Genomic DNA, 24,579 nt, shown 5'->3' with positions numbered 1-24,579 from the left:
TTTGTATTAATAATTTAGTTTGTTTAATAATAGATCATGTCATATTTCAAAAATTAATTTTCTATATGTATGTATGATCATTATATAATGACCTAAACCTTCAGTCGGCTATCGTTGCTCACACAGTGGTCATTAGAAGTTCTCAGTCGATGTCGTCCAATGACTCGACAACAGCATATTTTGTTCTAAGGTAAATTTACATAATCAATGATCATATTCACACCATATTGTAATATACGATGGTAATTTATGATAATAAACAAATTAATTGAATACATTAAATATTTTTATACCTAGGTAACTAAGAATTATAATAGTCACAACTACTGTCTTCAAAGGTTAAAATTTAAAGTTGTACTCCAAAGATATAAAATATATAATAAATCTCACAAAATTCTCGTACTATTTAACCTACCTAACAGGTATAAAACCAAAAGTTAATGCTTTTTTATGATGATTATTTTAATACTTGTTTAATATCGAACATGCGTTCAAAGTGAGTCTTAAAAAAACCATTTTTAAAAGTTCTCTAAAATGTGTTATCTCTATGCTTACCAAAAAACCAATGACGAAATAAGAAACAATTTAAATTCTAAGTGGTATCATGTGGGCGTTAGAAAAATAATTTTTCAAGCCCTTCGAATACTCGCGTACTCCCGAGATCTGGCTTTACTATAACTGTACTTCGCCCACACCTATAAAGATGCAGGGTCGGCATTGTTGATTATAAGTGTTGAGAACAGGTAACAGGAGTATAATCTATACAAGATAAAGACAATTTCATAAAGGTATAGCTACATTTATCTAAATAAGGATAACAATTATGAAATTACGGATAAATAATTTTAAGTATACTTTTGCATTACCTAAAGTAAATATTTATAATATATATACATATATGGTTATATATTGAAAACCTAAAGTAAATTTGTCATTCAAACAATATTGTAATTGGAAAATAGTATAAATGTATTCCTAATACAAGTTATAGCAATTATTCAAACACATGATTATTCAAACAACTCGAAAAAAAATCGCAGTCTTAATAAAATTGTATATTCAATTTAGAGTACTTAAGTTTGTCCTTGGTTCTGAACATTATTTGAGTGAGTGTTTAGGTAAGTATAGGATACATTTTTATTATTACTAAATAATAACATTATTTAACAATTTTAACTACAGAAGTCGTACAATAATTATCAACATAATACGCATAAGATAAAATATGGGCAGTTTTTATCTATGTTACCTATATAATCTTTTAAAGTATAAATATATGAATGTTTGTTTGTTTGTTCATCATTTATAGACTCAAAAACTACTGGACCGTTTTCAATAAAAGTAATATCAATGGACGGGAATATAGTTTGTATCTTGGTTTTTCAACCAATATAGGTCGTTATAGGGTGGCTTACACAGTCACACAAACATTTTGTTTTGGCTCACGAAAATCGAAAATTTGACTGTTTATACAAAGGCATTTATTACAGATGATAAAATAATTATTATGATTGAATATAGTACCATTGGTTATAAATACTAGTATTTATAATCAACGATAGTACCTATAGTAATTATTTATTGTATTAAATTTTGTCATTTAGGTTAATAAATCTATACAATATAAATGTAAAGTTGAGAAACAGCTATACTAAATAAGAGATAAAATGAACCTATGGGCGAGGCTTTTATTATAAAAAAATACTCGACCGATTTTAATAAAAAAACATCTGAGAATTTTTGTCAGAAATAAAAAGTATACGCTAAGTATAGATGATGGATTATAACAAAAAGTCGGCTAATATAGTAGATACATATTATAAGACGAGTTATATTTAAATGACACATAAGCAAATCCACAGTTTTTTAATAAATTGGCACACTCCCCTTTTTTCAATACTTAATGCAGCTCTTCAAAATCGGATTTTTGTATTTTTAAACACACTTAAAGACCATAATTCAAATTCTTGAGATTTTTTTTATACTTCTCGTGAAGATACAAAATTCTATTTTGTAAATGAAAGCCCCCCCCCCCTCCCCCACTTGCTTACAGTAAATTATTAAGTGCATCATTTTTCTGAGAAATTTGACGTATAGAATCAACACTTTCATGAATACTTTTTGCTATTTAACTTTATGTACCTACAAAGGATAATTTTTCTATAATAGTAGGTGAGGTTAGATAAGGTTAAACACGGGTGTTATGGGGATTTGAAAATGTAAGTGATTAATATTAATCCAACAACATCAATTATTGTTGTCCGGGTGTATAATAAATACTAGAATGACTATTATTCTTAGTACGAAGTACAAATATTTAAACGGTTAAATAATTGTTCACATTTTAAAAACAAAAGTGTGTATTGATACAGGATACTCCTGAAGTAGTTTTAAAAAGTTGTAAGTATTTAAGTAGGTATGTTTGAAATTTTCAAAATCAGACTTTGAATAAATTCATTTTTAAAGAGAAAATGGTTGTGTGCATGTTTGGTGGTAAGGTTAGGTAGCTAATCATTTTGTAAATCATAATGCCTTTGATTACCGATCATATCAATATTATAATCAGTGTAAAATATATGGTTTATAAAAATTAGAAAACGTAGGATAACAAATTTGTGTTGACTACTTAAAAAATAATATATACGGATAAGACGAGTGGGTTTTGTATGAAAAAAACAATTTATTTTCGAATGTACTAAAACAAAGTACCTCATTAAAAAAAATAAAAGCAAATAGATAATAAATTATTAAACACATAAATAAAGTCAGTTAAATTAAATAGGTGTTGCAATTTCTTTCAAAACTGTACAACCGGTAACGCCGCGGATAATTCACCTGTAGTGCATAGTATAATAATATAATATAGACAAGAAGCGTTTCCGTCGCCGTTGCCTGTCCGTCATGCGGTCGTCGTCAGCGACGGCAGTGGACGTGATGCTGTTCAAGACCATCGGGCTGTACCAGCTGCTGTGCCCGGCCGACCGTGGCGGTTACAGCGTCCGGTTCAGGCGCCTGCTGATGACGGCTCTCGGCCTGTCGTTCGCGTTGCACTCGTTCCAGGTGCCCTGTCTGTACTACGCGCTCAACGACTTGCAGCGGTTCGCGTACATGGCCGCCGTCATCATATACGGCATGATGTGCTCGTTCAAGGGTTACGTGCTGGTGACCAACGCGGACCGTCTGTGGTTGGTGCTGGACGCGGCCGGTTACGCGTTCACCGGCTGCGGGCACCGTGACCCGTCCAAGCTGCGCCGGTGCCGGGCCACGCTCTCCGCATTGCTTCGCACGTTCGTCGCGCTCAGCTATGGCACGCTGGTCGTGTGGATCGCGTTGCCGTTTTTCGTCGACGAGTACACGGGTGTCACCAACCTGGACGGCACCGTCACCCGGTACCGCACCACCATCCACAACATGCAGTTCCCCGTCCCGTTGACCGTGTACAACTCGCGTCCCTTCTGGGCGCTCATCTACTTCACCGAGGTGTTCGTGTGCATAGTCAATGTGTTCATATGGTCGCTGTTTGACTGTTACCTGGTCACCATGTGTTTCGTGCTCAACGCTCAGTTCCACACCATGTCAGCCGGCTACTGCACGCTCGGCAGTCGACGACGCAGAGAATCATCGCAACCGAACACGTCCCGCACGGGTATCTTATACTGCTATAAAATAACTGTTTGTTATTATTTGAGCCTTTATTGTTGTAGTTTATATTATATTTTAAAGTTGTGGTACGATTCAACTGCACATCTCAAACTCGACCGAAAGGTGTGGGGGTTAGCCCGAATATTATCCCTCCTGTTTAAAAACGACAAACAAGTTATTTTGATATTTTCATTGACAAAAATTGCCGAACTTAAAGAAGTACTTTAAGTATAATTGTCTTAATAAAATTGGTGAAAAGAGCTTCCTAGTCTTCTATTAAAACTAATTGTTAGTAATTTAACAATTAGCAATCAATTACAAAGAAATACTCAACCATCACCGTCTGTCGACTCGATCGCCATGAGACTATAGCACACATGGTCACAATTCTTATTGAGTCGGATTTGATAGGCATGGCGCGTGATTTCGACCATAATATTTATATTTTTTAACATTTTTGTTACCAAATTTGTTTTTGAAAAATTACTATACTAACCTTAGATATTACAGTGTACAATATAATATCGTGTACAATTTAAGTAACTTACATATAACTACCTAAAATTAATCAGTATTTCGTACTTGATCTCATATTCTACACCCATTATCCTAATAATGTATGATATATTTATAATCGTAAAGTATCTTGAAAATGTGCAGGTGTTCGTCGAATCAAATTTGATGATATGGAATCAAATCATTACGTCGATTTGATCGGTCACATACAGGACAATCAAAAATTAATCAAGTAAACATACGGTTAAAAGTACATACTAAAATTATGATATAATTATAAGTCTTTATACCTAGAACCTATCTAAGGCACTTATGTCTGTATTAAATTATAATTTTTTTAAATTTTTTTAACGTTTTTCCTGTGGGGGATGGTACGGTTGGGTGGGAACAAGTGTGCTTGTGGCAAGGATTTGTTACTAAAAATCCAATCAGGGGTGGTCACCCATCCGGGAAATAGTAACACCAGCTGGTGCTTACACTCAGAGCGTTCGCAACTAAATGTAGACACCACTCCACATCAAACCAATGAATTATAAATTATTATATGTGACAATTATATGTTATATAAAATTATAATATTTGCTATTTTTCTTGACAAAAATTAAATGACAATATTGTATAGTTAATAAAAGAAGAATAGATTGCCAATATTTATATTAATAAACTATAAAACAATCTTTTAGAAATAAAGGAACGCCATCTTCACTCAGTATCCTTTGTCTTTAAGTAAATTAAACAGAACCTTTACACAGTAACTATTAATCAATAACGAAGTACACACTAAACCAGTTACTGTCTATATATCAGAGCTACTAGCCAACTACTCAGCATTTATTTACTTAAATTAATTTACATTTTTATATTTTTAGGGTGTTTGACGTATTTTTTGAAGTCGTTTGGCCAGTTGTCTTAGTTCAGATTGCCAACGGTTCATATTCAGTAATATCTTTAATATTCCTCACCGCACTGGTAAGCGTTTTCTTACACAAAATGATGCAAACACCTAGTTACTAGAACATTGCTTCTCAACCTTTTTTCAACACTCTAATTTAGACCCTTAAAAATGTTGACACCGCAGGAGCAAGTAGCATTTTAGATTATTTTTTTTTTTAGGGAGGGAGGGGGTGAAGCCATACTTACTGAATGAAGCAATGATGCAAGTAACTAACGCTTATACATTTTTTTAACACAACATATAGGTATACCGTTTACTGTGTACTTAATTACAATATTGACAGAAAATAAAACTTACCAAACATTTTTTTTAATGTACTATTTCATCTACTTGACTAGGTACTTATTATAGCTGTCAAAGTTAAAACTTATATTTATAATATAAAATTTACATTATACACCACATAACTTTTGAAAAGCAATAAGAACTATTAATACTCTAAGTGTGGCTTTAAATCAACAAGTATGAAGTAACAACAAAATAATGTATATAGAGAACAAATTTTATTTTTTTTAAAACGTACCTAACACATTTTCAAACCTATGTTACCACGACAAATGAAATCTGTTCATTTACGAATAACTTAATCTTAAAAATACGAAAGCAAATTTTGCATCATAAACTTTACTATAATAATACTTAAAAACCTTAAAAAAAATTAAGGAAATAAGCCCTTATTATATAGGGGTTCTTCTCCTCCTATTGGTGCCTGTGGGCGACACTCTTAAAAACGGTCAATTAATTTTTGAAAAAGTAACAATTATAAACCTGTATGTAAATAGCTGAAACTATCTTCACAATTGTTTTTTTTTTATCTGTGAATTTATCTTCACGTCAAAATGCCATAATAAAGTCGTGCATTTATATTTTTCAACATGTAAAATATAAATATACAATTTTTTGGCGAATTCTGATACCGACACTCCGTAGAACACACAGAACCATTGGATTAGGTCCTAGTTTTATATAATATACAGTGGAGTTTCGATAACTCAAATTGTTATCTTGTCTCTCAAAGTGTTTGTGAGTTGTATTTCAGAGAGGTATATAAAAAGAAAAATACGAAAATCGAATTTATTTCCATTCCCCTCAAGATTCGAAGTATCGAAACTCTACTGTAGACGATTATTATACTTATTATTAGTTACAAAACATAATCCTGCTATCTTCAATATTTATTTGAATGGTAATTTTTTTTTTAAAATATGTTTTTAATGGTTGTTTTAATTACTCTTCAGTCTGACTTATAACATAGAGAATGGTTGAGGCTGCGATTCGCTCTGTATCGTTACAAGGAAGGCTATATGTGACTACTGTCTATACACAAAGACTTAACACATTTAACTTAAAATACATTTTTTTTCTTTAATTAATGAAATTATTATGATTAATACATTTCATAAATAATAGTTAACAATATTTTATGTGAAAACGGTTTGTGTACGTAGTACCTTATTATTTATTTAGCCATTGTTAGTAGTTGAATGTAAAAAGAAGATAATATAGCTTAGTTTTCTTTTTTTACTATACAGATGTATCTCATAGGTGTTCCAGTTCTATCAGCTCCGTTTTTTAAATTTGTTTGTGGGTTAATATCACTTACTATTGAACTCTTTATTTTTTGTTACGGATTCAACCACATTGAAACTGCGGTAAGATAATTTTATTTTTTCTCGATTTTTTCTTCCCAAAAATGTTGATGTCTATTGTTTAATTTCTGTAATTCCGTGCTACTCACAGAAATCTATACTGAATTTTGGATTATACAATAGCAATTGGACTGAAATGGATTTGACATTTAAAAAGACTATGTTGTTGGCTATGAAGATGAATTCTTCCCATAAACGAGCGATGAAAGTTTCACCTAATTCCGCTGTTGGTTTGGAAATGTTTGCTAGGGTTAGTATTTTAATATTTATCTGATTTTTTTAATATAATATTTGAATACCATATTTGTATGTTACATAAAATACACAATATACCAAAAAAAAAAAAATGAAAAATCGGAAATTTTTATTAAATTCATTATTCATATAATTTTGCGTTAGAAATAAATTCAATATTAATAAAATATATTATTATATATAACCATGATAAATTTCAGGTGATGAACATGTCATACTCAATAGTTTCCGTATTACTAAATTCAAGATCATAAAATGCCTAGTATGGAACACGAATAATCAAACAATGAGTTGAATATTAGATTTATGTTTATTGGTTTAATTCAAATTGAATTAACATGTTTTAATAACATGGTTTTTTACATTTAAACTATATTTTTAGTTGATGCTTGAACAAAATGTATACAATGATTAAATAACTTTAAGCTTTTCATAGTTTATTCATTATTTCTATACTGTTAAAAAACTGTATTAGTTTAAGAATGTAATAATTGTGTTCTGCACGACATACTAGGAAATCTGGAGTTAGTTATTAATCATAAAAAAATATTGATTTTATTTAATATTGAGTAGTTTTTGAGTGATGATAATACATTTTTATTTTTTTTGATGCATCTTAATTACAATTCTGGATACTCTAATGACCAAAGGTTATAATACTTTCAATTTATATTTTTTTTAAATTAACGTCTTGATTTGTTGTCTGGATCTGGCCCAAGTGAGACATTTAAATAGTGGTTTGCGGCACAACCATGATTTCTGCCCTTCCGGCAATAGAAAACCATTATAAAAATTGTATTAAGATTGTTTGCGCTGTGCGCGATAAGACCGCGTTTAATTATCATTTTTAAAAATATTATTATAATTGTTATGCAACTTATATTATGCATGTTGAAATCTAATTTGTTTTTATATATATCATCCTCATTAAAATATTATTATAATTGTTTATATGCATGACCCTCATTATAATAATATTATTTATTTTATTTTTGTATACTATTTAATGCATGTTATTATATTTATTCTATTTGTGCGTTCATCGGCGATTTCACTATGGGGGTTTCGCGCTTTCTGTCACAGAACACGAGACCGGTCCGGTGTAATCACTGATTCTCCCGGTTTAGGCTCTTAAATTCTGTCACAGAACACGGGACCGACCCGGTGTAATCGCCGATGAACCAGGTATAAAAGGCCTAACGACACGACCATTTGTATCATTCTTCGTCTTTCCGAACTCGTAGCAAGACCCACCCGGGCAGACTTGCGCGATTAGGAAAGACGAACTCCCCACACCTTCTCGGACGGTTTGTGGATCGGTCAAATGTTGCAATAGTCGGAGTTATTCTGGCATTGCATCGATCGGTACACCTACCCTATGGTGCAATAGTCGGAGTAATTCCGGCATTGCATCGGTCGACACATCGTCCGACAAGGCCCCCTCCCCCGTCGTATTGATAGTGCGCCCAGGGCCCCCGTCGTGTCGTTAGTCCGCCCAGTGCCGTGACCAGCAGTGGCCTATCACGTATTTTGTAAATGTACCTTAATTTTTCGTAAAGTGTGTTCATTCAGAACGTTTAAAATATATTATACTAATAAACAATTGCTGTTATTTTTAGTTCAAACAAAGATATTGTAGTAAAATTTGTTTTATTTGTACTAGTGAAACATTTATACTTATTATGTGACCACATATACATTAAATATATCCTTCAAACTAAAATTAATAACATTTGTACAACTTTTTATTTATACTTGTTTTGTGTCAAAATCTAGAACTATCATTCTTTTAGGAAATTTGTTTAAAAAAGTGATCAATATTTCTTTTTTATATTGTCAAATTCAACAAAATGTAGTTAAATGGGAGAGATCGTAACCCACATTTGGTCTATCTGGCCCATTTGATCCTCACAGAAGTCATAAATATCACGAGTGGTATCTCATGTTTCATTGGAAATGGTCAAGATTATACATAGATGTAGCTTTCTGTTATAGTTAAAAGTGCTGTTATGTTAGTTTTAACTCATAACTCATAATTGTATTCATATTTTCTACAAACCTAATATGAAAATAAAATTGAACAAAATCATGTTATCATTTATAAAAAATCATCTCATTTTCATCTAGATAAAAATGATTTTATCTATATCTAGATATATTTTAATTTATCATTATCTATCTCTATCTAGATATATTTTGAGTTCATATATCTTATCTATATCTAAATACAAAAAAAATTATCTAAGCACAACACTGGTTTTAAATATAAATAATCGAGTCAAAATATTTAAAAATTTGTATGAAGTGAATGAATTGATAAAATATACATATTATGGTCAACATTTTAAGTATATACAGTTATTCGCTTTTAAATTATAACAGAATAAGAAAATCCCTTCATGAGAAATCGAGTGAATATCTATAATGTCGAAAAAATTTCAACTTCAAATATTTATAAAAATTTATTTTGACTTTCTGGTTGAAATTTTTTTTTGATGAAGTAAGAAAAAGTTTATAAGAAATCTAGTATCAAATATTATAATATTAGATAAAAAAATTTTTTTTTTCAAATTTCTAGCTCAAACTAGTAAGCAAATTTTCGTGATTTTTACGATTCCTATTATAATTCTCCATTCAAATGCTCATAGAAAACTATTGTGGACTTATTCTCAACTTTTTTTTTTATTTTCCACTAACAAGAAATTACGAGAAACCCTGTATTACATTTTCAAGTTTTCTGACCGAGCGAAACATTTACCAGATATCGTCAGGCGGCGGTTAGACGTATCGTAAGACATATCCTCTACCAAGTGAACGCTCGAGACCAGTGCAATGGAACAAAGCCACACACATGAGCACAACTCGGCCGCCGAGGGTAATGATCTTATTTTGAATAAAGTATAGATTAAATGTGTAATCCACTCGGTAACATTGATATCACAAAAATTAAAAAACATGTTCAATTTGATCAAGAGGACGACCGGAACAATCGCTCTCCTTAGAAAAACGTCACATTTAGAAATGGTATTTATCAAAATACAAGTTAAAACTAACATATTTAAAATCTTTTTAGCTAAAATGTAGCTAATAGATTGCATATTCAAATAAATTAAGACATTTATTCAGCAATGGTTCCTTTCTACTTACAACAAATTGTACATTTGTACCTTGAACTAAATAATCATTAATCTTACGACAAATAATATTTTTATTAACCAGGATACTTTTTATTACACTCTATTTACTTATATTATAGAATACAAAACAACACTTTGTCAATAACATCGATCAACAGCATAGTAATAGTAATATAATCGTCAACCATCGAATAAAAAAATAAAAACAAATCACTAACACACACAAATACATACATTATAATATAGTATTACAACTGAATGTAAGGTAATAAATCATGTTTTATTAAACAAATATCGCGTGTTGAAAAAACTATTAAGTATTAAAATCGCACCAGGGATTAAAAATATACCTGAGTATATAATATTAATAACTGTCTCGCGTGCCTACTACAATATGCTGAGATGTATAATATTATGGCTTTTTGAGTAAATAAATGAATACACACGTCACAATATACAAACTAACCTTCAGTTTTTTCAAACGAGAGCCACTACCTCTCCATTTTACCATAAATTCTTAAGTGGAGATAACTTTGATACAACATACGAGTACTCCTAATTAAAAACTCCAAGTATACTCTATAGCTAGTCAGTTATTATGATGTTCATACTAAGGAAAATAATATTCTCTAAAAATGGTTTTACAAAAATATAAAGAAAAAAGTCATTTTGGACATAGTTGTAGTATTTATTATACTACAGGGAGTGGGACTAAGCATGATTTGTAAATCACTCCATATAGGTACTAACTTTTAGACCATATCATATGTAGCCTAATGCTCTACATATATTTATAAAATGTGTACTACCCCTAAATATGTTATATTATGTACGCCCCGCAGTACTGCACATTGGAATATAATGCAATAAAATAATTCCATAGTTGCCATAAGGACAGGGAGGGTTATGTTTGCAGTCAATAGAAAATTGTAGAATTGCGTATTGAGCACACATTATTATTATCATTCTCGTTAAGTTCATTCGGCAGACAGGTAAGCAGCTGAGACTATAAACTCGAACAAGACACATTTAGACAGTAGAACATAAAATGTAAGTTTTCTTTTTAACGTTGGCTAACCATTTTACTATTTAGCAATCTGTTGATACTGAAATAATATGCATTTCCTCTACACAATGGCATTCTCAAATTGTTTAGATTTATAAAATGTATTAATTTATTTATATTTACTTATATTTTATGATTTATGCGTCAAACATTTTCTTATAATAAGATGTAAGTTTATGGCAATATTATAGGTGATAAGTGATAACCAACCTACCATCTTACAATTTTACTCATATAAATATTATAAAATATCCTTTATGCAAATATCGTTTTTCGTATGGTTACAAATAACTATCATTGAACTCAAATTAAGCATAATATCCAGATCGTCCAATATAGTACCTAATCTATTGAATTCGGGTAAACCTTTAAGTCCCATCATGCACCGGAATGGTTCTTGGTGATTATTTTTTTACATAACGGTTTGAGATGAAACGTGGAAACCCAATAAACGCTGTTCTGAGGTGACGGATCTTACCTGTCCACAGGAGACGTTCGAAAATAGCTTCATCGGCAGCACCAACCGACAACGGCGGTGACGAGGCAACAAAAAATCAGGAGATATCAAGTGATGAAGGGGACTACAACTGCAAGGACAGTGGCACGATCGTGGATGTAGATCTGTTCAAAGCGATTGGCGTGTACCAGCTGCTGCACCCGGTCGAGTGCGGTTTGGACAGTGGCCTGTGCCGGATGGCAGTGAAGATAATCGTGGGCCTGACACTGGGGTTGCAGTCGATACAGGTGTGCCGGCTGTACCTGGCAAGGTACGACATCCCGATGTTCGCCAACATGGGCGTACTGGTCGTTTACGGATTAATGTGCCTGTTCAAGGGATACACGTTGGCGACCCATGCCGATAGGATATGCACCACGCTAGAGGTGGCTCGGTACTCTTTCACCAGTTGCGGTGGCCGCTACCCGTCCCTTATGCGCCAGTGCCGGGCCAGGTTGTCCACTATACTCCGCACGTTCGTCGGGCTCAGCTTCGGCACTCTATTTGTGTGGTTGATCATACCGTGGTTCTTGACGTCCGAGTACGACGACAAGCCCATCGTCTGGGCTGTAGTGTACGTAGTCGAGTCCATCATATTCACCGTGAATGTGTTCTGCTGGACGTCGTTTGATTGCTACCTGGTCACCATGTGTTTCGTGTTTGAGGCCGTGTTCCGCACTATGAGCTACGGCTACGAGAATGTCGGCCGAGTGCACCGCCTGTATCCACACGCCGTTCAACCATTCTTAGACTACCGTAGTAAAGATTCGGGTGAGTGTTTCTGATATCAACAGCATACCAATATAATTTTTGCAGACTTGGCTAAAGGGTGACCACGAAAATTTCATTTGAAAAAAAAATACTCAACTCTAAATACCATTCCCAAACGTTGATTAATATTGTTTTAATATTTGAAGATATCTTAGAGACAATACTGTTTGCCGTTAGGTAATCCAGTAATATATTATACTGTGCTACATCCACAGTAAGCATACTGCATGACTCGTGTTTGTCTACTACTTTTGGTTTCAATATTTTGATATAAAACAATGCATTTATTCTTTTGTATTTATTTCGCGTAAATGTTTCTTTTCTTTTACTTACATTCAGTATAATAAAATAACATTGAAATAACAGGATTAAAAACGCACAATATAACCCGTTCCGTTCCATCCCCATTTTCGTTGGACACGAACACGCGTATATAATTATAACGATATGGACTGGCGTCCCGTTTAAACCTTATTATAATATAATCAACAGTACATTCCTGTATAACCGTGTAATCAAAAGGTTAGTCCAGGTACAATAATAAATAAGTATCCAAGGGGAGCGGGTCTAATTAATAAGGTATAAAGGTGAAGAATGATGATTAAAGTACTTAAACCACGGGAGGAAAAGTCAAAAGAACAGTCCTTGAGATTACGTGATTATTCTACAGTCTTCTACAAATAAAAAGTCATTGGTTTAACAATTATATAAAATAAAATATATTATATAATATTTAATAAATGCAGTTATAATAATACTATTTAATAGTGTTGGCCAGCGATATATTTTTAATAATCGCGATATCGGAAAAATACCGATATCGATTTAAATTTTTACACAATTATTATACAACAAGTTACATTTTATATAATTTAGTTTATTGTACGTAGCTCTGTCATGTTTCACATGCAAACAAAATCTATTTGTGCTGGCTCTATAGAAGCGAGACACTTAAAGTGGTGTATCCAGAAATATTTAATGCTTAAGAAAAATTGATATAATTGACAAAAAAATAAAAATCATACATCATAACGAAACAAATATATTCCACACTTATATATAAAATTATACTAAAAAAATTAATCAAATTAAATATCTGATATAATTCATATCAAACTTTTCACATATTCCTAAACATATATAAATGTACTGTAATCGAGCAATAGCAAAGCATTGCCGGATCAGCAAGTATAATTATAAAATTATTAATTAATAACGAAATAAAATCATTACGAGGTCTCACCGTGAGTTAACAACCGGCACTGAATTTAGATTAAATTGTTTAGTGTGTTGAACTATTTCTTTGAAATATATCGCAATATGCTATAATTTATTATTGATAAAAGGAATAAAAGTGAATGTCCGTCAACTTTATTGTTTGAGCCGATATCGCGATATTTTCGATAATTATTTTTAAATAACGATATCGAAATTATTCGGAAAATACCCACAATATCGATATCGTATCGAATTATCGACATCGTTGGCCAGCACTACTATTTAATAACACAATGCTCAGTAGATAATCAAAAATGCAATTACACAGGGTGCGTACTATTATCGAAGCATTGGCCGTAGGCTTTTCCGAGAAGATTACAGACGGAAGAAGCATCCGTGAAAGAGATACTCAAATCGAAGGGGCTAGGATAAGTAGAGGTTGGGCCTATATACGAGTAGAAGAGTCCCGAACATCTCATATTCAGATATGAATTGACCTGATGAGGCAGAGCCCCTTCACACCAGTCAGTTCTATTATTTTGAACTTATAATTTTGAACATAGAATTATTTAGACTAAGAAAATGTTCGAGTCAAACCGATTATTTTCTAAAATACTTCTGAATCAAATATTTTAATATAGCGTAATATTTCATCAGTTAACGTCAAAGTGTTTGAATTGGAATAAATCATACAGTTATACAACATTCAACGGCCTCCGCATTCATTTCGATGAGTACACCTCATCCTGTTCCTTTCAATGACACCTGTAGTCGCCAGACTACTACAATAACAGATATCACGGTTTAAAGCTCATTGTAAACTTACGATTTGAACCAGTCTATAACTAAGAATAATAGTTTAATGGACCTTACATTTTGTTCCATTATAATAACATGTACAAATTAGTTGTTTCACATGATGAGTACATGACGTATAAATCATGCTTAATAATATGTCAACGGGTCATAGATGATTATCAAGTCACATGTTTACCTGAAAACATTTCTCTTCAGTGTTGACGAATCGCCTCTTTGCCGTCCCAGTTTTTCAGCTGATAAATACATCCCGTGACCCGTGTTAATGCTATAATATGCATGATATTAATACGATATGCACTTTACCTGTTTACCTGTATTGCAGACATTCAAAGCGACGTACCACTAAAATTCCCGGACCATTATGATGATTTGATTAACCACATTAAGGACAATCAAAAGATAGTCGAGTAGGTATACAAGTTTTATTAACGACTTATTTCAATATTAAGTAAAATACAAACTATAATATATATTTTTGATAAAATACACAATACTATTAATTATTATACTTAAACATGCACAGATTGATCGGTTTATTATGTTTGATTGGTAATTAATCCAAATAAACTTTAAACCACATTAATATTAATACAATTTTTTAGTTTTAAAACATGTGCTTTAGAATGGTTGCAATCCTTCTATTGTATAAAATAATGCATTCAATTTGTTTCCATTCTCTGTAATACTAATAGGAAGTACGAAACATTTTTCGATGTCGTCCAACCTGTGGTCTTGCTTCAAATTGCTGATGGTTCGTACTCCGTAATCACATTGATTTTTCTCATCTCAATTGTAAGTGTACATTATCAATTATAAACGACAATGCGATTTAAAAAACTTATTTTGAATTTAATTATGTGTCCACAGTCGTATCTTAATGGTGATTCAATTATATCCCCGGCGATTTTGAAATTTTTTTGCGGCCTGGCCTCGGTCATCATTGAACTGTTCATCTTTTGTTACGGATTCAACCACATAGAAGTCGGGGTAAAGTAAAAAACTGAATCTATCAAATATGTAATTCATTTATTATACATATACTTACTGTCTAGAGATCCACTGTAAATTTCGGGTTGTACTGCTGTGATTGGACAGAGAAGGATTTAAAATTTAAAAAGACTGTGTTGTTGGCCATGTCCATGAACTCTGCTCACAAGCAAGTGATGAAATTGTCACCAAATTCCATCGTAAATCTGGAAATGTTCGCCCGGGTATAAATTAAATAAATTTCAGTTGTTTATTTTATTTGTACATTTTGTATGCATATTGCACATGTCTACGATAACGGCTAGGACGCTTCTTGTTTGTTCAGTTTTTTAACAATAATGATTAATTTAACATAACTTATTGCTCTAAACATTTCAGGTGATGAACATGTCTTATACGATAGTATCTACATTACTAAGTTAAAGTAATGAACAAGCAACTGACGGAAGGGACCTGTAGTTTATAAAGTAGCAAACTAATCTTTCAATCAATCAAGGATTTTTTTGAATACGTTTTAAAGACTTAAATATCTGTATTTTTTTTTTTGAATACTTAGATTACAGATGGTATCACTTTCAGGTTACCTTTCTTTTAATAAAATAGTATGATGTAATTCGTCATTGAAATATGTGAACCAAGATATATTTTTAAACAGATTTTATATGACTATTTCGGTTGTATGTAAATAATATATTCTTGATGATAATGATTATATTTTAGACTCTAAGTGGAGCTATATAATCATCGATTTTATAATGTAAATCCTAATCCAACTTTATATTTATTATAGTCTCAATTTATGTAAGAAAATATGTAGAACTTTGTGCTTTTTTAAACAAAGAGGGGAAGTGGATGTCGCTCATCTGTACAATTGTTTATAAGTGGGTCTGGTGCTTAATATAAATTTAAAAATAGTAAAATATAACCTTTTTGTCTTTTTGTTTAATTAAAAAAAAAAGACATCTCTTATTGCTATAGTTGACTTTTGTTCCAATGTACATGTCTTTTTTTTTACTCTTTCACATATAAAATTACATGTGGTTTTATTTTTGTTGAACTAGGGGTACTTTTAATTTTTTTTGCTAAATCTTTGTGCACTTACCATCTATTTATATATACGGTGTACATACGCTATATAATGATCATGATCATCAAAAACTGCTCCGGATAATATATATTTAAAAATTATTTAAAACAATTAATTAAATAATATATTATTTTGAAATAATTATACATATACAATACGGCGGTCAATACCTGTTATTGTGAATTGTCAGACTACACTGCAAGTCAGCCAATGAGTACCTTGATATTCAGTAATTTAATCTGTTTCAATAAATAAATTATTTTCAAAAAAAAAAAAATACCATAGATATACATGACATTTTTACTGAATATTTATAACGGTGTTTTCTATAAACCATACAATTTTAACAACAAATTTTTATAAGCGTTTGAATTTTGACAAAATAAGTAAAAGTCGCGAAAATGTGCAAAATATTTTGAGTTAGAAATTCATAAAAATGTTTCGTTTTATATCTAAGTTTTTAAAACTTAATACAAGATTCCTTATAAGTTTGTCTGCCTTTACCAAAAAAAAAATTCTACCGGAAAGTCAAACTAAATTTTTATAAGCATTTGAAGTTGAAATTTTGACAACATTGGATATTCACTCCATTTCTCATATAGTGATTTTTACTTATTTTTTTATAATGGAAAAACCAATAATTGAAGATATTTGAAATTCACACAGTTTGTTTATATTTTCAATTCATATACTTAATACAATTTTACTGTTTACAAACAATTTGAATTTTTTTAGTTTATTTAGTTGTTTTTTTTCAGGAGGCTAATAAAATGTTAATAAAATTGTATTTGTTGGGCAAAAAAGCTTGAAAATGCAATAAAATTCTCCTGATAGATATAATATACAATATTAGTTAAAAAATATTTAAGACCCGTAGGTACGATTTTTGTAATGAGCATTTAAAGTTTAAATTTTAACAAAATTCACATCATTTGAAATGTACAAATAATTTTATAATTTTTAAGATTTTTGAAATATTCAACTTTTGTAGATTAGGGTTGAAAATTCAAAACAAAGTTCCAAGCAAGTAGGTTATCCTGTTATTAAAAAAACAAAAAAATATTATCACAGATTTTTTATGTTCAAATATGAACTAAATTAAAGATTCAATTGCCAAGAAGAATGATTTATGTTATTTTGTTGTAAATTAAAAATATTATTCGGGGGTATTTGTAACTTTTAAAGTATATTATTATATTTTATACACACAATGACTTTTCAAATGTACTTTTTTTTTAATGAATTTAATCTACTGCGTGTAGTACTAATACTTACTACCTAGTAAAATAAATTACTTTAATTAAAATAATCATCGAATATACTAAATTATTAATTAATATTATAGACTGACAGACCGTCTTCGCTCAGAATCGTTTTTCGTATATAATGATTTTTTATCGTTGAATTCAAACTTAACACCATTTATTACAGTGACCCAATTGTAACCTAATGTACAGCAGAGCAACCTCCACGTACCAGCTTTTTTTAAACATAATTTTCAATATCTTAACATTTTTAACTTAACTGATTTTTATTGCAAAATATTTATTAAATAATGAGTTACTTTTAATCAAGTCCTAGTAGCGTAGTTTGTTTATAAAATATAAAATAATCAAATATGGTAAAAATTATTATTATTGATGATGTCACGTATTACATCAAAATTTACTTTTTATTATTGTAAAACCAGAAAACGGGCTATTTATGTACATAAAAAAATAATAAGTTAGTTGTTAGTTTCCAAATAAATTTTAACTTAACTGAATTAAAAATAAAATTAGGAGAACTATTAACTTAAAACTTTTTGAAATGTTTCATATCGACTTAACTTAACTCAGTTAAAAATTTTCATTAACTAGCCCAGGCTTGCAGTTATTATTACACTAAATTATTTTTTACACATAGGTACTCACATAACATATTATCTAACTCTGATTTATTGCAATAATTATTTATTTTCTTAAACAAAATATTTCAGGATTAATAAATTATAAATTAATTAATAATAAAAATAATTGATTTGAACGATATTGTATTAAGATGTACTTGTAGATTTGTGGCTACTGCTTCTATGTTACGTGATTCGGTGAAAATTGTAGTATCATCTGCAAAGAGGGCGATGTTCGTACGAGGTGACTGAGGGATATCATATACGTAGATGTTGAAAAGTATGGGACCAAGCTTAGAGCCCTGAGGTACACCAGCAGATATAGGCATAAGATCAGAGGTGTTATCATTTATTTTAACAGCAAACTGCCTGTTAAGTAGAAATGAGTTTATAATATTGAACAAGTAAGATGGAGTATTTATGGATTTTAGTTTAAACAGCAGGCCCTCGTACCAAACTTTGTCAAATGCTTTTGATATATCTATAAAAACAGCTCCGGTATGACAATGTTTTTCAAATGCGGTATTGATATGTTCAGTTATTCTAAATAATTGTTGAACCGTAGAATGATTAGATCTAAACCCGAATTGGAATTTTGGTATGAGGTCTATGGCATTTAAATAGAACAGAAGTCTAGTGTGAATTATTTTTTCAAATAGTTTTGAAATTGATTTAAGCATACTAATAACTACCTACCTATAATTGTAACATCATTATTAACAAGCAGACTAGTAGAACAGTTTTTATTAGTACAACGGTATCGGATACTTCCACATTTTTTCAGTACATTGAATTCCCTGTATTTATATCCATCAACTAAGATGCACGGCTTACCTTTTTCTGTTTTTAATTTTTTTGGAATTTTTAGATCCATTTTAATAATTGACACACTATTTGACACTATACACGTTACACAACATACGTTCACTTTATACGCGATACAAATTGCGAATGAAACATAAATACCAACATCCAACACCGATATGACGATATCGCTTATTAAGACAATTTTATCTTTATTATCTTAATTTATTGCTTTACACCAAGTAACCTATTAGTAACCTAACCAATCAGATAAAATTATAAAAATAAATATGAATACCAATACTTGGTCGTTCAATTTTGTATATGTATATAATATCAACAAACAAATAATATTGAGTATATTGACTTTAATATAATTTATAATACTATATATTTTCTTTTTGAAAAAGTGCATTTTATGAATTTATAGTTTGAGTGCATGTAATATACTAATATGTATAATATACAAGTTATAGAAAGTATGTATTGTATGTATACATTATTTTATGTTGCATATAAATTATTATTTATATTATATACACATATCATTTGGTGCGCAATGGTGTTGTGATTTTAACAGGTATAAAAAGGGATCGGGGCGCAATCGTGTTGCAAATTGTTTGCGCAATCGTGGTGTAGGTAATTAGTCGGGTCAAAAAAGGAAAATTTGCGCAAATATGTTGTAGCCGTTTTAGAGGTCTAGTTAGGTGAACCAGGCAAATAGTAACACCATAATACGGCGTAGTATATAATAATTAATTTGTAATATCTCACATTAAATTTTATTTAAACTACATAATGCATAAATACATAATATAAAAAAACTGCGCCAGCTATACGTCGCGATGAATACACGCCGGGTGCATATTCCATCGGTCGGTACACCATCGTAAAAAATTGCGGAAATTAATGGACCATATTAGTTTTCTGGCAAATTTTCTCAGCTTTTTGCCAACATACAACATTTATTTTCTCACCTCCCGGAAGGCATTAGCAATCGGAAAAAACCACAGAATAGTCGGCGCGAAGTTACGTCGGTCCTTGCTACATGCCTTTGTAATCTTAAAAGCATAAATTAATGATTAATTTCTAACACAACATTATAATTGAGTATAATATATGATATTCTACTAGAGTTTTCTACTGCTTGAATATTACTTACATTATTTTGTTTTTACAGTAGATTCAGTGTAACGATGGATATTAACTATTTTAGTAATCCCTCGAAGTTGGTAGAATAAATGAAAAATGTCTGATGAAGTGTTTTAATAGGCTTAATAATGTTCAGCATACCCGAATTTGTTTTATATAATTACATTTTTGTTTAAACTTACACAACTAAGAAAAATCAATAATTATAATTAAAAGTAATAATGCTCCTTGAAAGATACCTTGAATATGTTAGACTGCCGAACGTTTAACAAATGTTTTAACAAACAACATTTCATAATAATTGGCATTATTAAAAACTGATCAAATCAAGATAAATTACTTCTAAGTTTGACAAATTTTTAATTGATAATTAATTTTACATATTTAAAATGAGTATCTACATATTGGACCATCAAATACATCTATTTTCATAAGCAGGGCTATATAGGAGTTTTTTTTATACTAACATTTTCATTTTCAATAAAAAAAACTAATAACTAAAAAAGACTTAAGTTAAGATTAGAGATGTGTAAAAGCTTTTATTTTATAGTATAAAATTAATGGTTTTTAAGTCATAATTATAATTTAACACTTAAAAATGGATAAGTTTAATAGTCTAGATGAAAGACATAATTGGGTTTACTGAAATTTGGCCGAATTCTACCAAAGATATCAACTATCAATGTGTTCATTATCTTTGATAAGTTAATATCAAATTAATATCCATTGTTCGGTTGTTTTCATAGTCTATTCACACAAAAGTTGGAAAAAAATCCCAAGTACAAAAATGAATCAAATTAGTATGCTTAGATTTTAGCAGTGTAAAATAATAACAAACAAAATAAAAATTGTACACAAGTATTAGTATTTTAAATTACTTTTGTTTATTTTTTATATTTAATAATTTTAATTCAATCACATATATAAACAAATGAAATATTTAAATGGATAATATGTGTCTTTAAATGTCTTAAAATATAACATAATATCAAATAATTATGAAATTTGATATAAACTTTAATTTTTTTTTTTAAATTTATTGTTTATGGCATCAACTGCGTGGTTATTAGCCAGGGGTTTTTTGGGATTGTTGGGTTACTGTAGGGTTACTGTAGGGTTAGGAAACTTGTGTGTGAAACTTTAATTGTATGTATGCATTATTCAAATTGTCTATTGAAATGAATTTATTATTATTTATTTATTTTATTGATTCATACGGGATGAACCCAATGACATTTTTTATTGTTTTTATATTTGAAAACTTAAATCTATTTAAATGAAAAGAGTGAAAAACAGTAAAAAGTATACATATAAACAACAATTTTAAGTTGATAATAAAAATAATACTGACAATACAATACAAAAATAAATATATACAAATATTTTATAAAAAGAAGAAACAATTAGATTATTATTTATTAATTATTACCATAGAACTCTGAGTGTCGAGTAAGCCACGCCCGTAACACTTTTTGGTCGCAACAGCTCAACCCATGAATCCAACTTGTCCTACTGTGCCCAAAGAAGATTCATTTCGAAAAATAAAAAAGCTACACTTTTTTAATTATAAATTTAACTTTACAACCGACCGGTGATAATGTAATACATTATCTTATTATGACCATACAATTGTAAGAAATTACGTTCAGATTTATTTGATCTATAGTTGCCCTATCTGCTATAGGTGAGTTGCGGCCTGACATGTCATTTACGTGTTGAAGACCGGTGAATTGCGGCCCGGTCATATTTTATCAATAAGTTAATTGCGGCCCGGGAAATTTATTTATTTTCACAGTTCTCTGCTAGCTGTAACCGTACCACTAACGGCTGTGAAAGTTTTCATTCACACCTAAATTCATCGTTCTACTCTAGTCATCCTAACATCTATAATTTTATTGATGTGTTAGTAGAAATTCAATCAGAAACGTATATCAAATGTAGAAGCAATTGAATTAAAACGAAGAAAATATGTGAAAAAGAAGCATTTATAAGACAACAGATGACAAAGCTAGGTAGCACAAAAAGAAATAGAGCAGTTTGATTTCGTCAAATCATTAAGTTTTAAGTTTTTTCCCAACCAATAAAATGTAAAATGTGGCCGCAACTCGTACGTCTGTTTTATAAACACGGGCCGCAACTCGCACGTCTGTTTCATAAACACGGGCCGCAATTCGTACGTTATTTAGGGATCGGGCCGCAACTCACCAACACCGTCCCTATATCGCCCAATTTAAATGAACAAATGAGTAACAATAGGTACCTATGGATATTTGTTTCTTATCAAAAAAGCCAACATATTTATAATATTAATAAACATAATTATTGTTCATTACATAATTTTAAAACTAATTTAAATAACAATTTTCTTTTTTTAAACACCAACATAAATCGATAATTTTTGTATATAGTTATAAATTATAATAATATTATGCAGTGGCGTCATTGGGGGGAGAGGGGCAAGGTGGGCATTTGCCCCGGTCTGATTTTAAAATCAGCCCAATGGGTCGGTGTCTGTTGCCATTTAACCATTATTATTCTTTATTAGAGCAATAACATGCCCATTTTTATAATATATTCAGAAAAAATTATACTGTGTAATACTGTAATGTGTACTAAGAAATTATTGACCCAGAATGAAACATTTTTAATTAATAATGGATAGTTGGAATATATTTATATTTAGACGCATGCTGGGACGTGTATGTGTGTGTGTGCGTTTGTAAGGCACTAATAAGGAAAAGGAATGCGTATGCACAATAATAATAATAATTAATATCATAATCCTAAAAATAACTAAATATTTCTATGAGCAAAAATCGATTGGCACTCTTATTTATCATTGATATTTGATCTCAGACTTCAATTAACATGCGACAGTCGTGTATCACAGACAACAGTAACCTATTCTGTGTTTTGTTAATATTTAGTTCAGTAACCATTCATTCTACCTACATTAAATTTTTTTTTTGTGACACATGTTCACATAATTCTTTTGATATGTACAATACATGTCATAAAAAAAATGGGCAGTGCGGCTAAAAACTGTAGTGCAAAAAAATAATAAATTATTTAATTAATAAATCATGCTAACAAAGACAGAGATGATGGAACTCATGACCTTTATTCAATTTCAAAAATTTTAAATCAACTTCCAAATGCTTTTCGAGAAACTCTTAAAATTATAAATATTCTTATGACTTAGCCTGTTACTACTGCATCCAATGAACGCTTTTGCTCTCCTCTAAAATTAGTTAAAACGCCTCATCTACGGAAAACAATGGAAAATGAACGGCTGAGTGATTTACTGGTTATTGCAGTGGAAACTGATGTATCAGGTAAAATTATTTAGATGATAGGTATGGTCGATATATTTTCAAAAATGAAAAAATAAGATGTTCTTTAATAAATTAATAATATTTTTCTTAATTAATAAAAATTGTTAAAATTGTTTATAGTTTTAATTGGTTTATGAATATAAAATTGTTTTTATAAAATATTTGTTACCATATATTTGCAAATTATGTTACTATATAAGGAGCGTAACAATTGGAGTAAAAAATATAAAAATTATGAAATAAGTAAAGTGAGAATGGTAATTTGATAAAAACGTAAGTAGATATGTGCTTGAGAAAGCGGTTTTTTTATTCATTCGGACCGGTCAAATCCTTTGCCCCCCTCTATTGAAAACTGAAAGGGCGCCACTGATATTATGTATTATTTTCGACAAAACGAGGGGAGAGATGGATAATGTAAATTATAAAAGTGGAGGTATCCTTCTCCACTTCGACCACTGAGCAGGCACTGTGTGAGACTGGCCGCGACCGAACATATGAATTATACAAAAGTACCCATGTCCCATATTATATATTATGTATGAATGAATAAACGAACTAGAGCAAATGTAGTAAAACCAACGAAGGTTACCGTTCGAAATCGGATAAAATTCTCTGAACTATAGTTCTAGACCATAATTTTTTACCTCGGTCGTAGCGGAAAGGTATAAGTTAACAATAAATAATAGATATAAACGCGTCAGTTAAACTCGTCGGTAAGGACTAGGGAACCTACGACACGCTGCTAATACTTCACAAAGGTACCTACATAAAGTCTCGCCCGCCCATTGCACACTATTCTCTT

General features: G+C 30.5%; 2 protein-coding genes across 2 annotated transcripts; both read left to right on the top strand.

The window, feature by feature from the left end:
* The first annotated feature begins 2,819 nt into the window (after positions 1 to 2,819).
* LOC111031819 lies at positions 2,820 to 7,344 on the top strand. Its single transcript, XM_022311923.1, has 6 exons — positions 2,820 to 3,646; positions 4,303 to 4,390; positions 5,028 to 5,127; positions 6,646 to 6,765; positions 6,854 to 7,012; positions 7,218 to 7,344. The coding sequence occupies exons 1-6, from the start codon at positions 2,902 to 2,904 to the stop codon at positions 7,269 to 7,271; spliced, it is 1,266 nt and encodes a 421-aa protein (XP_022167615.1). The 5' UTR covers positions 2,820 to 2,901; the 3' UTR covers positions 7,272 to 7,344.
* Positions 7,345 to 11,600: 4,256 nt separating this feature from the next.
* On the top strand, positions 11,601 to 16,663 carry LOC111031779. The gene is made up of 7 exons (XM_022311865.1): positions 11,601 to 11,620; positions 11,709 to 12,487; positions 14,847 to 14,931; positions 15,217 to 15,316; positions 15,392 to 15,511; positions 15,577 to 15,735; positions 15,890 to 16,663. Exons 1-7 carry the CDS (start codon positions 11,601 to 11,603, stop codon positions 15,932 to 15,934), a joined length of 1,308 nt encoding a protein of 435 aa, XP_022167557.1. The 3' UTR covers positions 15,935 to 16,663.
* The last annotated feature ends 7,916 nt before the right edge of the window (positions 16,664 to 24,579 follow it).

This window comes from Myzus persicae, unplaced genomic scaffold (genome assembly GCF_001856785.1).
Source record: "Myzus persicae strain clone G006 unplaced genomic scaffold, MPER_G0061.0, whole genome shotgun sequence".
NCBI classification, from domain to species: domain Eukaryota; kingdom Metazoa; phylum Arthropoda; class Insecta; order Hemiptera; family Aphididae; genus Myzus; species Myzus persicae.
The sequence above is the reverse complement of the archived record's forward strand: the minus strand, read 5'-3'. Positions and strand labels throughout refer to the sequence as shown.

Bases quoted from the DNA above. Each gene is read 5' to 3' on its own strand.
- LOC111031819 (XM_022311923.1), top strand. From the start codon at position 2,902: ATGCGGTCGTCGTCAGCGACGGCAGTGGACGTGATGCTGTTCAAGACC. The intron at 4,391-5,027 runs GTAAACATACGG...TTATATTTTTAG, and splicing joins GACAATCAAAAATTAATCAA to GGTGTTTGACGTATTTTTTG. The intron at 7,013-7,217 runs GTTAGTATTTTA...GATAAATTTCAG, and splicing joins GTTTGGAAATGTTTGCTAGG to GTGATGAACATGTCATACTC.
- LOC111031779 (XM_022311865.1), top strand. From the start codon at position 11,601: ATGCACCGGAATGGTTCTTG. The intron at 15,512-15,576 runs GTAAAGTAAAAA...CTTACTGTCTAG, and splicing joins TCAACCACATAGAAGTCGGG to AGATCCACTGTAAATTTCGG. The intron at 15,736-15,889 runs GTATAAATTAAA...TAAACATTTCAG, and splicing joins ATCTGGAAATGTTCGCCCGG to GTGATGAACATGTCTTATAC.